Genomic DNA, 19,986 nt, shown 5'->3' with positions numbered 1-19,986 from the left:
GGATGTCTCTCTTTCCTCTTCCATATCCTATCCCCCTACACCTCCCAGCTTGGAATAGTCCTGAGTGAGGAGGAGGTGGAAAAGGGAAAATGGGTATGTCAACTCAAAACTTAGTACCTAAAGTACTGGTTTGCCTGAGATTGGCTTTATCCCTGTGGAATGTTCACTGAGTGGATGTCCTAGTCTTGACCCTAAACTCCCTTATACCTTTTGGGGCTGAAATCATGTGGAGGCTCTATACACATCATCTAAGATGAGTGCAAATGTTCTGAAAATTGCCAGAACATGAAGGCTGGCTAGACTAGAGTTTGACTTCACTTATGTTCATGAACTATCTGAAGTGAAGATTTAAATTCTCTCTACTGAAGATATCACTTTAGATTTTTTTTTTTCTTTTTGCAGTATGGTCTTTACTGAATACATTGCCCATCTTTTTTTTTTTTTTTTTTTTTTACTGGTAAGAAACATGGGGCTGTTAGTAATTCTGATGCCAAGTAAGGTCCCATTTTCCTACCTCAAATTGATTACTTTGTTTATCTTGTATGTGTGAGTGCATCCTCATTCCTTCTCTTTAGCAAGGGAGTTCTGAAAAAACTCAAGAGTTCAAGACCTAAGAATAGGTCTTACCTGCCTAAGCCTAGGTTGGGATCTATTAAAACTCAATTTAATACATGTTCATAGAGTCATAAATGCATTCCTTCTCTGTCTCCAACACATTAGACTCAGTGAGGTGCATATATTTTAGAAGGGAAATTCTGCAGGTAGCATGTTGGAGATCAATTATTTGACCTATGTGTAAACTGTGTTTAATTACAGGTGGTTGTATTCATGTGTGCTAGGTAACCCAACTGGATACAGTCTGCAAAGAGAATCTACTTACTTCAAACTTTTGCCACCCCAGCCTTTCTAACTAATGGATTATATGATGGCTTAAGAACAGGCCCACAAATTCTCAGATATCCTTCCCTTCAAGAAATGGAGGCTGCAACCCCTTCCTTGAATGTGGGCTGGTCTTAGTGACTGCTTCCAATAAAGAGGCTAAAACAGAAGTGACAGTGCATGGCTTTGGAGAGCAGATCATAAAAGGCACTACATCTTATTTCTTCTTCATTCTCTTGAATCACTGTCTGGAAGAAGATCCTGCCAATGGTCATCTTGGAAGTTAATTCTACCATCCTAGTTGTGCCTTCAGATGACTGCATCCCCTACTGACACCTTGACCTCAACCACATGACAAATACGTGAAAGATCCTGAACCACCCAGCTAAACCACCCCAGGAATTCCTGACTCATAGAAAATGTGAGATAATAAATGTTTGTTGTTTTTAAGTAGTGTGTTTTAGGGTGATTTGTTTTATAGCAAGAGATAAGTAATACAGGTTAGAAATCCCAGAAATAGCCACCGATACTCTGAAAAAGTGATTAGCTAAGCAATTATTGCCAGATTTTATGAATCTTTTGATTTATGTATTTATTTGGCTATACTGCACAGCATGTGGGATCTTTGTTTCCCGACCTGGGATTGAACCAGTGCCCCCTGCAATGGAAGGGCAGAGTCTTAACCACGGGACCACCAGGGAAGTCCCCAGACTTCATGAATCTTGATCAAGTTTTCAAGTCCATTTTTTTTTGCAAGGCCCTGCTTGGAACCTGTATAAACAATTTCATTCTCAATCCAAGTGTTAAAATCTAGGTCTTTGTAGTTTGTGCAACATGAATTTGCTTACATAATTTCATGTGCTTTTCTTATATTTAGCCAAAATATCACCAAACAGCTGCATTTAAAAAAAATTCTTCAGCAAGTATTACCCACATGTCTACTGGGTTTCTAGTACCGTGCAGTGCTCTTGTGCATCTATTCATGCACAAGCACTATTAACATTTACTAGGACAAAGGTCCTGTGCTCAGCACTAAGAATACAAAAATGAACATGACACCTTGCCCTTGAGGGACCCAGGATTTAGCTGAGGAAGTAAATACATACAAGCAAATACATACTTTACAACACAGTTGTGGTGAATATTACCCCAGAGATATGAACAACATGCTATGATATTGTGGAAAATGGAACAACTATTTCTACTTGAGGTATTGAAGGATTAATAGTTTTCAAGCAAAGAAGAGTGGTGAGTTTGAGGGATGGCATTCCAGATGCAGAAGAACAGGGTATGCAAAGACATGAAGGTATGAAAAGCCTGAGTTGCCTCTTCACAGTTGGGCTCCTTCTTCCTGAGAATAAAGAGATGCCCAGTGATAGGCATGGTAGGATGAGGCCAGCAGGACCAGCTGTTTTTCTAGGCCATGAATATTTCAAAGCCAATAGGTTGCTCAAGCTGCCTCAAAGTGAAGATGTGATAAGGAATGCTTTTGCTCTCTGCCCCAAGGCTCTCCAGCTAGAAGAATTCTCATTGTGAACCCTGAGCCTTGGGAGGATAAATGTGAAAGTCTTCTGGATCATAGAATTTCTTAACCATGAAGAATTCAAATTGTCAGTGCATGAGTCTACTGAGCTTCTAAACTTGGACTTCTGTGGCCCTTTTGCTTTTTAGATCAGTGCCACTTAAAATGTGGGTGCAAGGCCTTGCACCAGAATGTAAACCAACACACTGCTGCCTTTATCAGTAAAATCATGCTATGAAAAAAGAGCTGGCTGAAGTAAATGGTTTGCTCAGTGGCATGATTTACATTTGGCACCAGCTCCAGTCTCTTCACAGACTGATAAATAGTTCATGCGTCAGCAGTGATCCCTAGACCCCTAGATCACATTTTTTACATCATGCACTATCCACTAAATAAAATCCTATATATCAAATCTCTTTATTTCCTTTGGGAACCTGACCTATATGTCCTTTACTCCTGTGAGAATGATGCAGTTTATTTTGTTTCCCTTTTCGTTTTGACTTCTAAAAAATTCAAAGTTACATTTAAAGCTCAAGGGCATCTACCATGTTGACACTTTGAGGTAAGTAGCTCTTTTTTTAACCTTCTTGTTTTTGATTCTGATTTTGTATCCCAAATTTATGTTTGACTTGATTATATCACTGACGATGCGTTTGCTGGATGACGTTGAGAATAATGGCAATGAAGAGAACCATAACAAACAGCATTACGGCAAGCATGGCAAGTGGGCCAGATTTCTGGTCTGTACCCATTTGAGTAGAACCAGGATTGTAGCTGTATCTCCATGATGCCAAACAAATTGAACTGGTTAGTCTCTGAATGGATAGAATTGGTCTCAAGGAGACACAGTGGTGTTCATGAGGAACTCATTCCTCTGCATGCAGAGGGTACTGGTCTCCATAAATGAAGTCAGCGTGCACAGTTAGGAGAAGAGCACTCACCGTCTTGGTCGTTACCTGAGTCAGCTGGAGACTTGCTCCGGCGCATGGGGCCAGGGCTCTTGGCTGAACTCTTCTGAGGTGTTGGGGATGCCTTGGGGCCAGCTGTGGCTGATGGGTTTCCCTTCATGACTCGGCATTCTGGTGGAAAAGGACACAGATGGCTTAGTAGAGCTGGGGAGAACCAAGACTCAGTGTGTTACCAACTTCTGGAAACTGGAATAAGCACCTCATGCCAAAGCACCTCATGTCTCAGGACTACAAGGTGGTCCTCATTGTTTGAAGGAACGATGGCTCTGGAGAGAGAGGCAAGGGAGAAACTTTCAAAAGTCACCTGGGCTAAGCCAGATGTTTCAATTTCTGGATCATGGAAACAAGGGAAGGAGTTGAAAAGCAGTCCGAGCAGGTAATTAAATAGTCAATAGTCAATCATTTTTGGACAACTTAGTCATGGCTCAGAACAGCACCAGTTGACATAATTGATTTCCTTGGAGAAGAGATTGACAGCTCAGGGGTTGCAGCCATACAAATGAAATATTCATGAACAATTTAAAGGAGGGGGTGGGAGCCACTATTTATTATTCATCACATGTCATTTATTGCAATAGGCATATTAAGGACGCCATGTCATTTTATAAGTAAGCAATACTACCACCACCACCACCTTGCATTTATAGAGTTCTTTTTGATTGTCAGTGTATCTCATCATAATCCGCTCTGCTGGTTCAATGAATAAATGGACCAGCAGAGACTATGCCACTCGTGACTTACAGAGAGAAAGGCCTTGGGTGTGTAGGAGAGTCTGCTGAATGTTTCTGCTACTTGCCCAAGCCCAGTCTGAAATGTTTGGAGTACCCTTTCTATGCAGGTCACTCAGCACCCCTACCATGGTAATTTGGGACACTGATGGTGCTAATATGTTAGGAGGATTATTATAATCATTTTGCTGATGGGAATGCAAAGAGCTTAAACCTCTTGCTTAGGGCCACAAAGGAAGAAAACAGCAAATAAGGGTGCACAGTCAAGTTTCCTGAGTCCCAGTCTAGAGCTCTTTCCACTATCTTTCTCCAACCTCATGTGATCATGCTCAAAGTGGAACCAAACAGCTAGGCACTGGGTTGTCTCTTCATTGGACACCACCTCATCACCTCCTACTTAAAGATACACCAAAAATATTGGTTCTCTGAAAGACTAGGAGATCTTTTCTGGTATATTAAGCTTTGGGGGAAACTGAATTAAGCTGAAAGCTCATTTTTGTTTGTTTTACTTCTTGTTTTGACTGACAAACTTTAGTGATCACTGTCCAGAGCTAGAGATATACAAGATACAAGAAACTGGACAGTCTGGGATTTGTTTACCTATTTCATGGTCATCTGCCTCTTCTCAAAGGGAACACAGCCACCTCTTTCAGGGTCCTTGTCACTTGAGTTGTTTGTAAAGTCTATATTAGTGAACTTGATATTTTTCCCATACTTTTCTCCTCATTATTGGGAAATAATGTTTTGAATGTGTCTTTCCACCAGGATCATCCCCTAACTCTGTGACCGGGTGAGCTAAGTCACCAAGAACTTACTCACGGAGCTTGGACTCAAGTAAAGGGAGATGGGCAGATGTTCACCTCCTTCCTGAGATTCACAATCTTCTGGAATCTTGAGTCACAAAGCACAGGGAATGGGGCAGTAAGCCAGGAGGTGGGAAGAGGGAAAATGTTTGACACTAGGAACACAGTGGAAAATAGTTCTAAAATGGAACCACCAACACAGGCCAAATAGCTGGAGGATGTTGACTAGAAAAAAATGTATACGCATACAATAACTAACTTCTGACTCCAAATGTTCCTTCCCATGGTCTGATTGAGCCTGTCAGCCCAGGTGACATAATATATGCTTCAAGAAATATGGTCACTATGGTGGCAGGTAGTGAGTTTTATTGAGTTTGGAGGCTGAGCATCTGAGATAGGCAGTCAACTTTCATGAGTGGCTCCTGTATCCAAATATATGGGACAGAGGGGACCACTCATGGATGTTCTCCAGGCCATATGAACCCATGAGAATCCTAAGGGATAGAAGAAGCAAGAACAATGAAACATAAAATTCAGTGGTTATCCTTACCATTTTCATCCAGAGAAAAGTCATCCTGAGCATAGCGAAATTTTTCAGGACCGCAGGCAATAAACACATCATCATCGCCAAAGAAATCATGGAGACAGGTCACCTGTCAGAGAAAGCAGAGACACTGATTTGATATTTGATGGTCTTGTGACAATGAACTTCATACATCATCTTAAGTCCCCAGGGATCTCCTTTTTCTCAAAATACCAAGCTCATAGTCTGTACCACAGCCCCTGGTGAGTAAAAGATACACAGAGTGCCACTTTCTTTTCATGTTGCATGTGTGGTATTTTATTTCCATCTTATCAAGAGTAACTTCAAGACCATGTCAAATGGAATGTTTCCCTCTGAAGAAAAATCAGCAAGTAGATAGCCCTGTAAATGTTGCCTTTCCTCAGAGCTTCATAGATGGAGTGTTGCTAACTCAACTTTGGGGTCAAGGGTCAAGGAAGATGAGAAAGATCTTCCACAGCTTGAGGTGGACCAACTCCATGGCTGACCAACATGTGGAAGTCCCTCTCTCCAGCTTCATGAGTTTTGAAGGAAGGAGACCAGGTTTTAACCACTCTGGACCCACCCAAAACTGGACCTTTTCCTAAAAGTGTACCAAAAACCTAGTAGTGGCCCAGAATACCATCCTTTCCTGAAGAAAAGGGAGGGGAAACCTGTCCTGACCACTTAACATTTAATCAAGAGCAACGGGCCCCCGTAGGCATGAGGCTCTGCTTGTAAATTCAAGTTCCCGGGATCCTTCCCACCCTCTTGTGTCCTATGAGTTGCTGCTTCTCCACAGTAGAGAGACAGTCCCCCAACTCCTTTCTGCACAAACAAGTGAGGGTCCCTGGGAAAGTATGCTGCTCCCTGCAGTCTCCCCACCTCTCAGCTTTCCTAATTACATTTGATAATTAGTCCAGCACACCAGGGAAACCCCAGGAGAAACCATAGAGTCAAAACATTCTTATCCCAATCCTTAGCTTGAAAGTGTTCAAAGCTTCTAATTGTTTTAAGCTACCCATTCAAGCTGCCTTCAATGGTTTTGCAAAGGCACAGTGCTCACAAACTAACAACAGCTTGCTGGGTGCAGAGAGCAATATGTTACATTTGAAAAATGCTTATATTAATAACATCATTCCCCACCCAGGGTCTATTCAATCCCTGTTCCCCCAGCCAAGATGACTGCAAGTCTTACACAAAGAAAGAGATGCTTAAAGATTATCCCCATTGTCTCAGCCTCCCAATCACCCAAAGGATGCCAAGAGAAGGGAGGGCGACTTGGAGCACTGCCAAGTTTGCTCCTATTAAGCCTCTTCCCACCCTGGGTCCTGACCTCATCAAATAGGCCACCATCCTTCTTCAACCCACTCATCCTCACCCATTCATTCCACAATCATGTAATGACAAACAGAGCTACCACTAATTGAATGCTTACTGTGAACAGGCACTCTGCTAAGTACTTCCAAATCTGTCATCCCATTTGACTCTCACAACAAATCCAAGAGGTCAGTGTTATTGTCATCACTATGTTACAGATGAGAAAACTGAGGTCCAGAGACAATAAGTAAATGAGTCAGGTGGAATGTGATGAAGTCACGTTAGTACAGACTGATGTGACCCTAAAGCCTGTGCTTTTAGCCACTCAGTGACAAAAGCACTTACACATGGTTCAGGCATTGGGGAGACAAGAACGAGTACGGCTTAGGCCACAGACTTCATGGGGCTCATAATCTGATGGAAGAGATACACGGAAATAGAGCATTTCAGTATTGTGTCAGGAGTGCTAGGAGTGTTTGCAGGAGCCATAAGAGCTATTCAGTACCACATCCAAGTGACCCAGTCACTAGCTGGCGTGTTAGTTCAATAAGCAGCCTGCATATTTCCCTGGTGGGTTTCCGAGGTGGCTCAGTGGTAAAGAATCTGCCTGCCAATGCAGAAGGCGCAAGAGACATGGGTTCGATCCCTGGGTGGGGAAGATCCCCTGGAGAAGGGAATGGCACCCCACTCCAGTATTCTTGCCTGGAAAATCCCATGGACAGAGGAGCCTGGCAAGGTACAGTCCATAGAGTCACAGAGTCAGACATGACTGAGAGAACACACACACATATTGCCCTGGTAGTGGAGACAATGCTAGAGGCTACATACACGGCTTTGAACCCTTTTGCAGACTCCCACTGACATCTTGGACCAAAAAAATTTGGAGCCCCTAACTTTGGCACATTGTATGTCTCTGAATTATTTATGCCCCTGCCGCCTCTTGACCTTGAAGATCGCTGTCACATTCTGTATCTGGGGCTGCCCCCGAATGGCTTCATTTAGTTGCGGTCATGAGTGAAGGAAGCCTCTCCCTTGGGTACCCCGCCACTCATGGTCTCTAGCATTTAGCACTCTGTTTCAAAACCTGCCTGTATTTTCATGAGTACTCACCTATTCCTTCCTATTAAATCACAGGTCCCCTGACTGTAAAGACCAAATTTAATTCCTCCCTCTGTATCTTCCCATGGTTCCTGGCAGAGCACTTAATCATATAGTAAGAATTTAGCCAGGGCTGTTTTTGCCTCAATTGAATGTACAGAAAAGAAGAAGGAGGCTTTGCAAGGGTACAGAAAGGCAGAAAAGTAGAAACAAGAAATCAATAGTGACAGACAATGCGACCTAACATTCAAAGGTTTTGACAGCTAACAAAAACACATAAATTTAGGAATAAGAAAGGAGAAATGACTGTGAATTAAGAAGTTATTCTTTGCATCATTATGCCAATTACTTTGAAGACAGATGAAATGAATCATTTTTAAAGGAAAACACAAATAAAGAAATTAGCAAAAAAGAAATGGAAAACCTCAACCAACTACTGGTAATAAAAAGAATTTAGTAAATACTTCAAACGGCAACCCTTCCCCCAAAGTTGCCAGACCATTCATCTTGGAGGTACTTGTGGAAATCACTTCCCCAGAAGAAAACCCAAAAGCTCAAAAGCAGCCATTGTGGTGACATGCCATGCTATCCTGTTGTAGGACAACAAAGCCTTCATAGATTGCTCTGGGGGTTGCTGTTAAAATGCCCCACCCCTCTCCAACTCCAAGCCTCTCTGCCTCCACCCAGGCTTTGGGAAAAGCCTTTGGATAACCTCTTCTCTGGGGAGCTTCTAAGAAAGGCAAAGCCCCTATGCTTCTGACAAACTCACAATGGTGTGGCTGGCTTCAATCACACTCATTTTGCAATCCAGCTGTTCAGCATCAGGTTTCTTGTGTGATCCCACCCCACATTTTACTAGCTCCCGAATGTAGACCAATTCACATGGTGCATGTGGATACCCAGCTTTCCCAAATGCCTTGGAGACTGAGACACAACAAGCTTGCCCTGCTTTGTTACAGAGTTGGGAAAATAGAAAGCCCTCCCTCTTAAATATGAGGAACCCAAAACACAGAATGTCAAAGTGGCTTAAGGATACCCAGATGGATCATGGCAGAGTTGAAACTAGCACTCAGGTATCCTGATTCAATTTAGGACAAAACAATTCAATTGCCTGAGAGGACATGCGCTCCTAAGCCCTGGTTTCAAAGGTTTGTATACAGGCAGGAGTCACCTTTTGTCCTCATCAGTGCCCGATATACATTAGAATGTTTTAGTGGATTGAAGAAAGAAAACATCTTCTTGGATCACATTTTTAATCTATGGATAAGAAAACTCCTAATCATTACCATAACTGGTAACTGAGTATGCAGTGGAGAAGGACAGGAGGAGGAAAAGAACAAAGAGGAAGAAGGAAAAAAAGGAGAGGAATGGAGTGTAAGAAATAATTTCCAAATGAAACTCACACTCATATCTGCTTTTTAAAATTTCATTCAGGGGCTTCCCTGGTGGCTCAGTGGTAAAGAATTTGCCTGCAACGCAAGGGACATGGTTTTGATCCCTGGTCTGGGAAGATCCCACATGCCTCAGAGAAACTAAACCCATGTGCTACAATTACTGAGCCTGTGCTCTAGAGCCTGTGAGCAGCAACTACTGAAGTCTGCGTGCTCTAGAGCCTGTGCTCCGCAACAACAGAAGCCACCACAATGAGAAGCCTGAGCACCGAAACTAGAGAGTAGCCCCTGCTCGCTGCAGCTAAAGAAAAGCCTGAGCAGCAGTGAAGACCCAGCACAGCCAAAAAAAAAAAAAAAAATTCTGTTTGGTTAACATAATACAAATACACTTTAGGTTATGCTGCAAATATATAATTTTGCAAGCCAGTTTTTTGTGATAAAATTTCTGTCGTGAAGGGGCAATGAAAGTGGTAAAAATAATAATCATTATGATACCACTTACAGCATCCTCAGAGATCAAGGGTCTTGCTGACATCAGCTTTTGTTTGAAACACACTTGGGTATTTAAGTCAGAGAAGGGAACACAAAAGCATGAAACCTGTCTGTGTAATTTATCAACTGCCAGCACAAAATCAATAAAATCAATCAACTCCTATTAACATTAAACCATTTATTCCCTGTTCTTCCTTAAAAAAAAAAAAAAAACCAGCATGAGTTGGGGGAAGGGAGGCTAGCTTGGTTGTGCATTAGCAGGAACAATAGACTATATGGGCCATCCAGTGGCTTCAATGTCAAAGTATAAATGGGGAAATGGAGACAACAGATCACTGTGTGTGGGCGGTTTGAGTCCATTAGCTGCAAATAGCAAATTCACTCTGTGATTTGATTTAAGCTTGATTAGATTTTCCATCCACATATTACAGATGCTGGCAATTATTATTAGTTCTCATAAGTGTCTGCTGCTGGTAGATTCTACATCTCACTATCTAACTGTTCAGAAAGAAATGTTAGCTCAGGAATTAAGGTCTTGCTTGTCTATGAGACTCACTTTCAACATGCAAAATATTTTCATTGAAAGTTAAATTCCGCTGATATTCATTCATAAAGTACTTACTGTGGCAAAGGAACTATGTGAGAGACACAGAAATGTACAATAAAAGGCCCCCGTGTTCTGAGTTGACAGCATAATATGGAAGTCAGAACTTCACAAATAATTGGACTACAAGGCAGACTGTTGTTAGCACTATTATAGAGGCACTCATAGCAAGTGGAGTATGGGTGACAAAGAGAAGAATTCTAACCAGGAGAACTGGGGAAGGCTGCTAGAGAAGATGACACGAAGTCTGACTCTTGAAGGATGGTTGGCATAGAGATTGATGAGAGAGAAGTGAAAGGTATTCCAGATAACTGCAGAAATAAATGCAAGGAAGCAGGAACCTGCCTTTTTCTCTTTCCTTTTAGCCCTGGAAAAAGAACTAAATCTTGTCCTCTAGAAACAAAGAGATTCTAACTCTCTATGGCACAATTGCCCAGACCCATCTGCCAGCCTTCTGCACAGACAAAACATCCAGTTGTTGACTGGTGGAATTCAGGGTGAAGAGAGAGTGTCTATGGGGAGAGGAGTGGCCCCAGTGGTGAAAAACAGGGAACCTTGTGGCAAGGAAGTCAAACCACACTGATTTCCTGGTCTTGCCAACAGTGTGCCCTGCCCATAGTGTGGTTGGCAAGCTTTCCAATATGAGTTAATGAAAGATTCAGTAAACATTACGGATGAGGCTTTTTCTAAAAGTTGCTGCTAACTCTCATTCTGGAACATTTCCTGCCTGCCTGCCTTGGATGGGCTCCAGTCACAGGCTGGCACAGGGTTGGCGTGGTGATCTAAGATGGTGTTTCTTATCTCTAGACTCCTATATTCAACTGCCTGCTTGATAGCTCCACTTGTTTATCTGATAGGCATCTCAGATTTAATAAGCCCAAGACGGAACTCTCATTGCTCCATCTCCAAACCCTACTTCCCTTTCCACTTTCCTCATCTCATGCACTGGTACCACAGTTCCCCTAGCTTCCCGAACCAGAAACCTGGGAGTCACTTTTGACTAGAAGTCACATTTTACCTTGTCCACTGTCACTCTCCTAGTCCAAGACACCATGCAGTAGCCTCGTAACCAGCCTCTGTATGTCCACTCTTGGCAGCACACCCCCACCACCCCGTAAACGTACACTCGCACTTTTCTTACTGTAGACAGAGTAATACTTAAAAATTTTAATAAGGCATATCACTTTTCCATGAAAAATCCTCCAAAGCCTGTCAACCAGAGGTAGAATAAAATTCACTTTCTATCTTGGGTCTGTATTATCCAGTCTCTTACATCACATGTGCTAGCTAGCTCCAGTCACACTGGCCTTCTTTCTCCTCCTCAAGCACAAGAATTTTCGTGCTTCAGAGCATCCCTCTTGCAGGTCCCTCTACATAGAAAGTACTCGTCCCAGATAGTCACAGACCTAACTGCCTCTTCACCAGCAAATCTAAAATACCACATACTGGGGGACTACCCTGGTGACCCAGTGGTTAGAACTCAGAGCCTCCACTGCCAGAAGCCCGGGTTCTATCCCTCATTGGGAAACTAAGATCCCACAAGCTGAGGGGCTCAGCCAGAGCAAAACAAAAACAACAAAAATATATATTAAAAAATAAAGTACCATATACCGTATTTCAGCCTGAGCAACCCTCAATTTGGGGCTTCCCCAGTGGCTCAGAAGGTAAAGAATCTTCCTGCAATGCAGGAGACCCAGGTTTGATTCCTGGATCGGGAAGATCCCCTGGAGAAGGGAATGGCTACTCACTCCAGTATTCTTGCCTGGAGAATTCCATGGACAGAGGAGCCTAGTGGCTCCTCTGGGGAGTGACAGTCCATCGGGTCACAAAGAGTCGGACACAACTGAGCAACTAACACTTTCGTTTTTTAGCCCACATGCCATCCTCACTTACAGTTTCAGATCTTTTATTTAACCCCACAAATTAGTCACTATTTTAAATAATTAATATTGTTTAAATTTATCTACATACATGTTTGCCAGTTTATTTGATCACCATTTCTTGTTAAGCCTCAAGACTTTCTTCTGGGGTCATTTTAAAATTATGTACCAGTTTGACCTTCCTACTCTTATCTTCCCTATCTCAGTCTCACCATATTTTCCATCTTCTTATCTCTTCGGGCAACATTCTGGAAAATATCTCCAAATCTGAGGTGTTTTAACCCACTCAAAGAGCTTCAAATTTCAACAACAATAATTTTGACTTTTAGAAATTCTATTTTATTTTTTTACCCAGATTTTCCAGGTCATAGGTGATAAGTTCCTTTTTCTTATCCCATTTTGATTACATATTTTGTTTATCAAAACAATCCATATTAAGTTCTTTTAGGTCCTTACCTGATCATTCTAGTATCTTCTGTCCTAGAGAACCAAAGTCTGTTGTTCCTGCTAACTCTCCCTTATGTTGATTTGTTTCCTTGTGTGTTTGATAGTTTTAAAATGTGGAGCTCCTACTTGATTAAGTTAAATCTTTGGGACCCCTGAGGGGTCTAGGTTGGGGATGATTTACTCTGAAAAAGATGGCAATTTATTTCTGCAGGGTGCCAGCGGCACTAACAATGTGGGGGCACTTTTTATTCACCTATGGTTTCCCTAATGACATGAATAGTATGAAATGGTTTCAGACCTGAGTCAGAGCAAGCTTTGGGCTGCAAATTCTCAAGTGAGTACTTGCAGTAGCACCAGTCACAGCAGCAGTAAGAGTAGTGCTCTTGTTTATTTTGTTTCCTACCTACAGTTATGACAAAGACAAGCGGTTTATGTGTAGGTTTTGGGGATATTCCCTTTTAAGGATCCTGGCTTAATGCAGAGATGGCAGCTTCAGGTCCCTCACTTTTCAAGGACCTTGTGTCAACTGAAAAAAAAAAAACAGACCCTGAATAACATAAGAGTGTGAGTCAAGTTTATTCAGTATCTTACTGAGGACTATAGCCCAGGAGACAGCCTCTCAGACAGCTCTGAGAAATTGTTTTAAAGAGGTAAGGGAGGAGGTTAGCAGATAGGTGATTTCAGGGAAGGAGGTATGTGCAACTACGCACACATATTGGTAGAAAGTTGCTGCTAGTCACAAGGAACAGTTAATGGTTTTAGTGCTTTTCTAAAAACAGAAAAATGCAAGAAGCCAGGTTCATAAAGAGTTGCTCATGAAAATATCTACCTGAAGGCTTGTTCTGCCAGTTTTCCTGGAGCACTGAATGCCTCATCTTGATCTCTGTCATGAACTCCGTTTAGGGTGGGTTGAAGGTCAGTGACTGAAGTGGCTAATGACTCCCCTTGCAGAGCCAGATGATAAGTACATTTTTTAGTTGGCACCTGCATGTCCTGCATTTCTGATAATATCTAAAGCACTGGCTCCAATTATGGGGGTTTTGCCCTCAGGGAAGCTTAAACTTTTACATAGTGCCTGCTGCTCTGGTTTTAACATCTGGTGCCGCTTCCTTCTCCTGGCTTTTTTTTTTTTTTGGTTTGTTTTCCTGAAAGCTTAGAAAAACACTTTTAAAAGTGTGTTGCATGTTCCTCAAAACACTAAACATAGAATTACATATAACTGGGTTCCTGGAACCAATTTCAACTTCTGAGGGTGTGCGTGTGTGTACGTGTGTGCGTTGTTTCTCCATACCTCCAATAAGTAAAACCTGGATACCAGCATGGTGTCCTACAGTTCAACTAAATTATGACACTATCTGGAGATAGCATCAGATTCCACAGGTTAAGGGTTCAGTCTTACAAGACTGCCCCTAACCCTTCAGAGATAAGTCACAAGCCCAGGTTGTTGTTACCTTTACTTCTGACCAACTGGCTATAGGTCAGGGGTTAAATTTCTTCCCATTGGAGTAAACAGAGCAGACTTGTTTGGGGTCCTCTAAATGCGGAGAAGGCAATGGCACCCCACTCCAGTACTCTTGCCTGGGAAACCCCATGTATGGAGGAGCCTGGTGGGCTGCAGCCCATGGGGTTGCAAAGAGTTGGACACGACTGAGCGACTTCACTTTCACTTTTCACTTTCATGCACTGGAGGAGGAAATGGCACCCCACTCCAGTACCCTTGCCTGGGAAACCCCAGGAACGGAGGAGCCTGGTGGGCTGCCGTCTATGGGGTCACACAGAGTCAGACATGACTGACGCGACTTAGCAATGCTGGAGAACCAGCAGGAGGACACTTCGACCCCATCAATGTCTAGCCTCATTTCTTAATGACCATCTAAAGATTTCCGCCTTGCTGGGACGAGTCCTGTTTCCTCTTTGTTTCACTCCTATGAATATTTGCTTTATTCATCTCGTTTCTCAATAACCATTTCAAACTTTTCACCTTGTTGGGAAGAGTCCCTTGACTCTCCCCTCAGCCCCTCTCTAATCACTTGTTAATTAACCTAATGATTTTTAAAACTAATAATTTTCTTTATTGGCTGTGCTGGGTCTTCGTGGCTGTGTGGGCTTTTCTCTAGTTGGGGTGAGCAGGGGCTACTCTCTAGTTGCAGTGCACAGGCTTCTCACTGAGGTGGTCTCTCTTGTTGCAGAGCATGGGCTGCAGGGCACGAGGGCTTCAGTAGTTGCAGCACATGGACTCAGGAGTTGTATCTCCTGGGCTCTAGAGCACAGGCTCAATGGTTGTTGTGGCACATGAGCCCAGTTGCTCTGCAGTATATGGGATCTTCTCAGACCAGGGATCAAACCCACATCCCCTGCATTGGCAGGTGGATTTTTTACCACTGAGCCACCGAGGAGCCCTAACCTAATGTTTTTATTAGCATCTGTAAGACCCCTGAGGAGAAACTGAGGCAGAAAATTCCATAAGGCTTCCAGAACTGTTTTTTGTTTTTTTTTTAAGTTTTGCAACGGTAAGATTATAAGGGGTATCCATGTGAAAGAGCTCTGGATAGTGGGCATAATCAGCTAATGGATATTCCAGTCATCACAAAGCCAGTCCTCCATGGCTTGCATACAAGCATCAGCTGCTTAATCTGGAATACTCTACTTGACATTCACAGGGGGAGATGGACAGTCCTTCTTTTCAGGGCAAATGGACCTTACAGTGCACTTTACCCAGTCCACCAGACTGGCTGTTCTCTTGGGAAGAACCTGCTTTCTGTCTGAATCACATATAGACATTGGTGATTGTTTCATAGTGACCTATGGGTCCTGTGTCAACCCAAACATGCTCTTCCACCAAAACCAAAGACAAAGACACAGTTTCTAAATTAGTCACTCTCATAATCCATTTTGGTAAAGGTTTTTCAGGAAGCTGATGATACTGATCCACTAAATGAGACAACTCCTTCACACTACACTTCCTAGTATCAGTAGTTTCTTGGTTTTTCCCTCTCTTCACGCTGACTACCTGTCTTGGTAACCAGAGGTCTTGGAAGGTACTTTCTGTTGTCCTTGTACAATTTTTAACCATGGTGGTGGTGGTGGTGGTGCAGTTGCAGCTCTGAGTCACTGAAATCTGCTTTTGGTGTAGCACCAAAATCTGACACACTATTCTTATTTACTTTTAGTTTATCTACTATAGATCACAATAACCAAAAGAGTGAATATTTTGCCTCTGTCTTACTAGTTTACATTTCTTTATGCATCCAGTGACAAAATTCGAAGAGCTGGATCCATCTCTAAATTCCATTGGTAACTTTTACCTTTAGGAAGTGATTGCAGCACTGCGGCTGCTTCATACTGTGGGTGACAAGATGACCTTTGATTCCACATTGTTCTCCTATCCTTTTATCTTTTTTCTTTCCAAATCACAAGTTTCTGTGAGCCAGGGCTCTTTTAGCAAATCCCGCTTCACTGACACCAGTCATCAATCCCAAAGTGTGTGTGTGTGTGTGTGTGTGTTAGCAGGGGAGGTTTCCCACACTAACAAACAATTCTTAGACACCAGCCAGGTGTTCTACACTTCAACACAATTCTCACACTACCTACTACCCAGACATAGTAACAGATCCTACAGGTTAAGGGCTCAGTCCCATAAGACTGCCCCCCAGCTTCTCCATTTCTATGCCAATCACAAGTCCAGGTGGTCATGGGTACTTCTGACTGTTTGACTATAAATCAGAGGTTCCCAAGACCCCTTCCTTGTGTTTGATTAATTTGCTAGAGTGGCTCACAGAGCTCAAGAAAATATTTACTTACTAGGTCACCAGTTTATAATAAAAGGATATGACTCAGGAACAGCCAGATGGAAGAGATGCTTAGGGCAAGGCATGGGGAAAGGGCATGGAATGCCCATGCTTTCTCTGAAGGTGTCAATCTCCCTTGCTGTCCACGTGTTCACCAACCCAGAAGCTCTCCAAACCTTCTTTTGGGTTTTCATGGAGGCTTGATTACATAGGCATGATTAATTAAATCATTGGTAATTGGATATCCTTTCAATCCCCAGTCCCTCTCCCCTCCCAAGAGGTCTGGGTGTGGGACTGAAAATTCCAACCCCTTAATCACATGGCTGATTCTCCTAGCAACCAGCCCCCATCCTCAGGTGCTTTCCAAAAGTCACCTCATTGACATAATAGAAACATCTTTATAGCTTTCATCATTTGGAAAATTCCAAGAGTTTTTAGAGCTCTTTGAGAAAAAACAGGGACAAAACCCAAAGATTCATTTATTATTATGAATCACAATATGAATTATGAATCACAGTTCAGTTCAGTCACTCCGTTGTGTCTGACTCTGTGACCCCATGGACTGCAGCACATCAGGCTTTCCTGTCCTTCACTATCTCCTGGAGTTGGCTCAAACTCATTTCCATCGATTCAGTGATGCCATTCAACCATCTCATCTTCTGTTATCCCCTTTTCCTCCTGCCTTCGATCTTTCCCAGCATCAGGGTCTTTTCCAATGAGTCGGCTCTTCACATCAGGTGGCCAAAGTATTGGAGCTTCAGCTTCAGCATCAGTCTTTCAAATGAACATTCAGGATTGATTTCCTTTAGGATGGACTGGTTGGATCTCCTTGCAGTCCAAGGGACTCTCAACAGTCTCCTCCAACACCACAGTTCAAAAGCATCAATTCTTCAGTGCTCAGCCTTCTTTATAGTCCAACTCTCACATCCATACATGACCACTGGAAAAACCACAGCTTGGATTATATGGACCTTTGTCAGCAAAGTAATGTCTCTGCTTTTTAATATGCTGCCTAGGTTGGCCATAGCTTTTCTTCCAAGGAGCAAGTGTCTTTTAATTTCATGGCTTTGGTCACCATCTGCAGTGAGTTTGGGGCCCAAGAAAACAAAGTTCTGTCATTGTTTCCATTGTTTCCCTGTCTATTTGCCATGCAGGTCAGGAAGCAACAGTTAGAACTGGACATGGAACAACGGACTGGTTCCAAATAGGAAAAGGAGTACGTCAAGGCTGTATATTGTCACCCTGCTTATTTAACTTATATGCAGAGTACATCATGAGAAATGCTGGGCTGGAAGAAACACAAGCTGGAATCAAGATTGCCGGCAGAAATATCAATAACCTCAGATATTCAGATGACACCACCCTTATGGCAGAAAGTGAAGAAGAACTAAAGAGCCTCTTGATGAAAGTGAAAGAGGAGAGTGAAAAAGTTGGCTTAAAGCTCAACGTTCAGAAAACTAAGATCATGGCATCTGGTCCCATCACTTCATGGGAAATAGATGGGGAAACAGTGGAAACAGTGTCAGACTTTATTTTTTGGGGCTCCAAAGTCACTGCTGATGGTGATTGCAGCCAGGAAATTAAAAGACGCTTACTCCTTGGAAGGAAGGTTATGGCCAACCTAGATAGCATATTTAAAAGCAGAGACATTACTTTGCCAACAAAAGTCCATCTAGTTAAGGCTATGGTTTTTCCAGTGGTCATGTATGGATGTGAGAGTTGGACGATGAAGAAAGCTGAGCGCCGCAGAATTGATGCTTTTGAACTGTGGTGTTGGAGAAGACTCTTGAGAGTCCCTTGGACTGCAAGGAGATCCAATCAATCCATCCTAAAGGAGATCAATCCTGGGTGTTCATTGGAAGGACTGATGTTGAAGCTGAAACTCCAATACTTTGGCCACCTCATGTGAAGAGTTGACTCATTGGAAAAGACCCTAATGCTGGGTAGGAATGGGGGCAGGAGGAGAAGGGGATGACAGAGGATGAGATGGTTGGATGGCATCACTGACTCGATGAACATGGGTTTGGGTAGACTGTGGGAGTTGGTGATGGACAGAGAGGCCTGGTGTGCTGAAATTCATGGGGTTGCAAAGAGTCAGACACGACTGAGAGACTGAACTGAACTGATGGGACCAAATGCCATGATCTTAGTTTTTTGAATGTTGAGTTTTAATCCAGCTTTTTCATTCTCCTCTTTCACCTTCATGATAGGGAGGGAGGTAGAAGGGGGGTTCTGGATGGGGAACACATATACACCCATGGTGGATTCATGTCAATGTATGGCAAAACCAATACAATATTGTAAAGTAAAAAATAAATTAAAAAAAGAAGCTCTTTAGTTCCTCTTTGCTTTCTGCCATAAGGATGGTTTCATCTGCATATCTGAGGTTATTGATATTTCTCCCAGAAATCTTGATTCCAGCTTGTGCTTCGTCCAGCCTGGCATTTCGCATGATGTACTCTGCATGTAAGTTAAACAAGCAGGGTGACAATATACAGCCTTGACATACTCCTTTCCCAATTTGGAATGGCTCCATTGTTCCATTTCCAGTTCTAACTGTTGCTTCTTGACCTGCATACAGATTTCTCAGGAGGCAGGTAAGGTTGTCTGGTATTCCCATCTCTTGAAGAATTTTCCACAGTTTGTTGTGATCCACAGAGTCAAAGGTTTTGGCATAGTCAGTGAAGCAGAAGTAGATGTTTTTCTGGAATTCTCTTGCTTTTTCTATGATCCAACAGATGTTGCCAATTTGATCTCTGGTTCCTCTGCATTTTCTAAATCCAGCTTGAATATCAGGAAGTTCTTGGTTCATGTACTGTTGAAACCTGGCGTGGTGAATTTTAAGTCTTACTTGGCTAGTGTGTGAGATGAGTGCAATTGTGCTGTAGTTTGAGCATTCTTTGGCATTGCCTTTCTTTGGGATTGAAATGAAAACTGACCTTCTCCAGTCCTGTGGTCACTGCTGAGTTTTCCAAATTTGCTGGCATATTGAGTGCAGCACTTTCACAACATCATCTTTTAGGATTTGAAATAGCTCAGGTGGAATTCCTTCACTTCCACTAGCTTTCTTTGTTCGTAGTGATTCTTCCTAAGGCCCATTTGACTTTGCACTCCAGGATGTCTGGCTCTAGGTGAGTGATCACACCATCATGGTTATCTGGGTCATTAAGATCTTTTCTGTACAGTTCTTCTGCGTATTCTTGCCACCTCTTCTTAATATTTTCTGCTTTTGTTAGATCCATACTGTTTCTGTCCTTTATTGTGCCCATTTTTGCATGAAATGTTCCCTTGGTATCTCTAATTTTCTTGAAGAGATCTCTAGTCTTTCCCATTCTATTGTTTTACTCTATTTCTTTGCATTGGTCACTTAGGAAGGCTTTTTTATCTCTCCTTGCTATTCTTTGAACTCTGCACTCAGATAGGTATAGCTTTCTTTTTTTCCTTTGCCTTTAAGCTTCTCTTCTTTTCTCAGCTATTTGTAAGGCTTCCTCAGACAATCATTTTGCCTTGTTGCATTTTTTTTCC

The 19,986-nt window shown here is 42.6% G+C and overlaps 1 protein-coding gene across 1 annotated transcript in view; it reads right to left on the bottom strand.

Annotated features, from left to right (window-relative positions):
- Window positions 1-19,986, bottom strand: part of DCX (doublecortin) — a 149,985-nt gene that overhangs the window by 59,455 nt on the left and 70,544 nt on the right. Inside the window, exons 4-5 of the mRNA XM_081564034.1 lie at window positions 5,451-5,553; window positions 3,343-3,480 (exon numbers count right to left, since the gene is read on the bottom strand). Of these exons, the coding sequence (XP_081420160.1) occupies window positions 3,343-3,480; window positions 5,451-5,553 (241 nt within the window). The remainder of the gene's footprint in view (window positions 1-3,342; window positions 3,481-5,450; window positions 5,554-19,986) is intronic.

The sequence above is a fragment of the Giraffa tippelskirchi genome, chromosome X, assembly GCF_054371585.1.
Source record: "Giraffa tippelskirchi isolate mGirTip1 chromosome X, T2T-mGirTip1v1.2.pri, whole genome shotgun sequence".
Classification (NCBI taxonomy): domain Eukaryota; kingdom Metazoa; phylum Chordata; class Mammalia; order Artiodactyla; family Giraffidae; genus Giraffa; species Giraffa tippelskirchi.
Note: the sequence above shows the minus strand (reverse complement) of the source record. Positions and strands in the feature narration are given on the sequence as shown.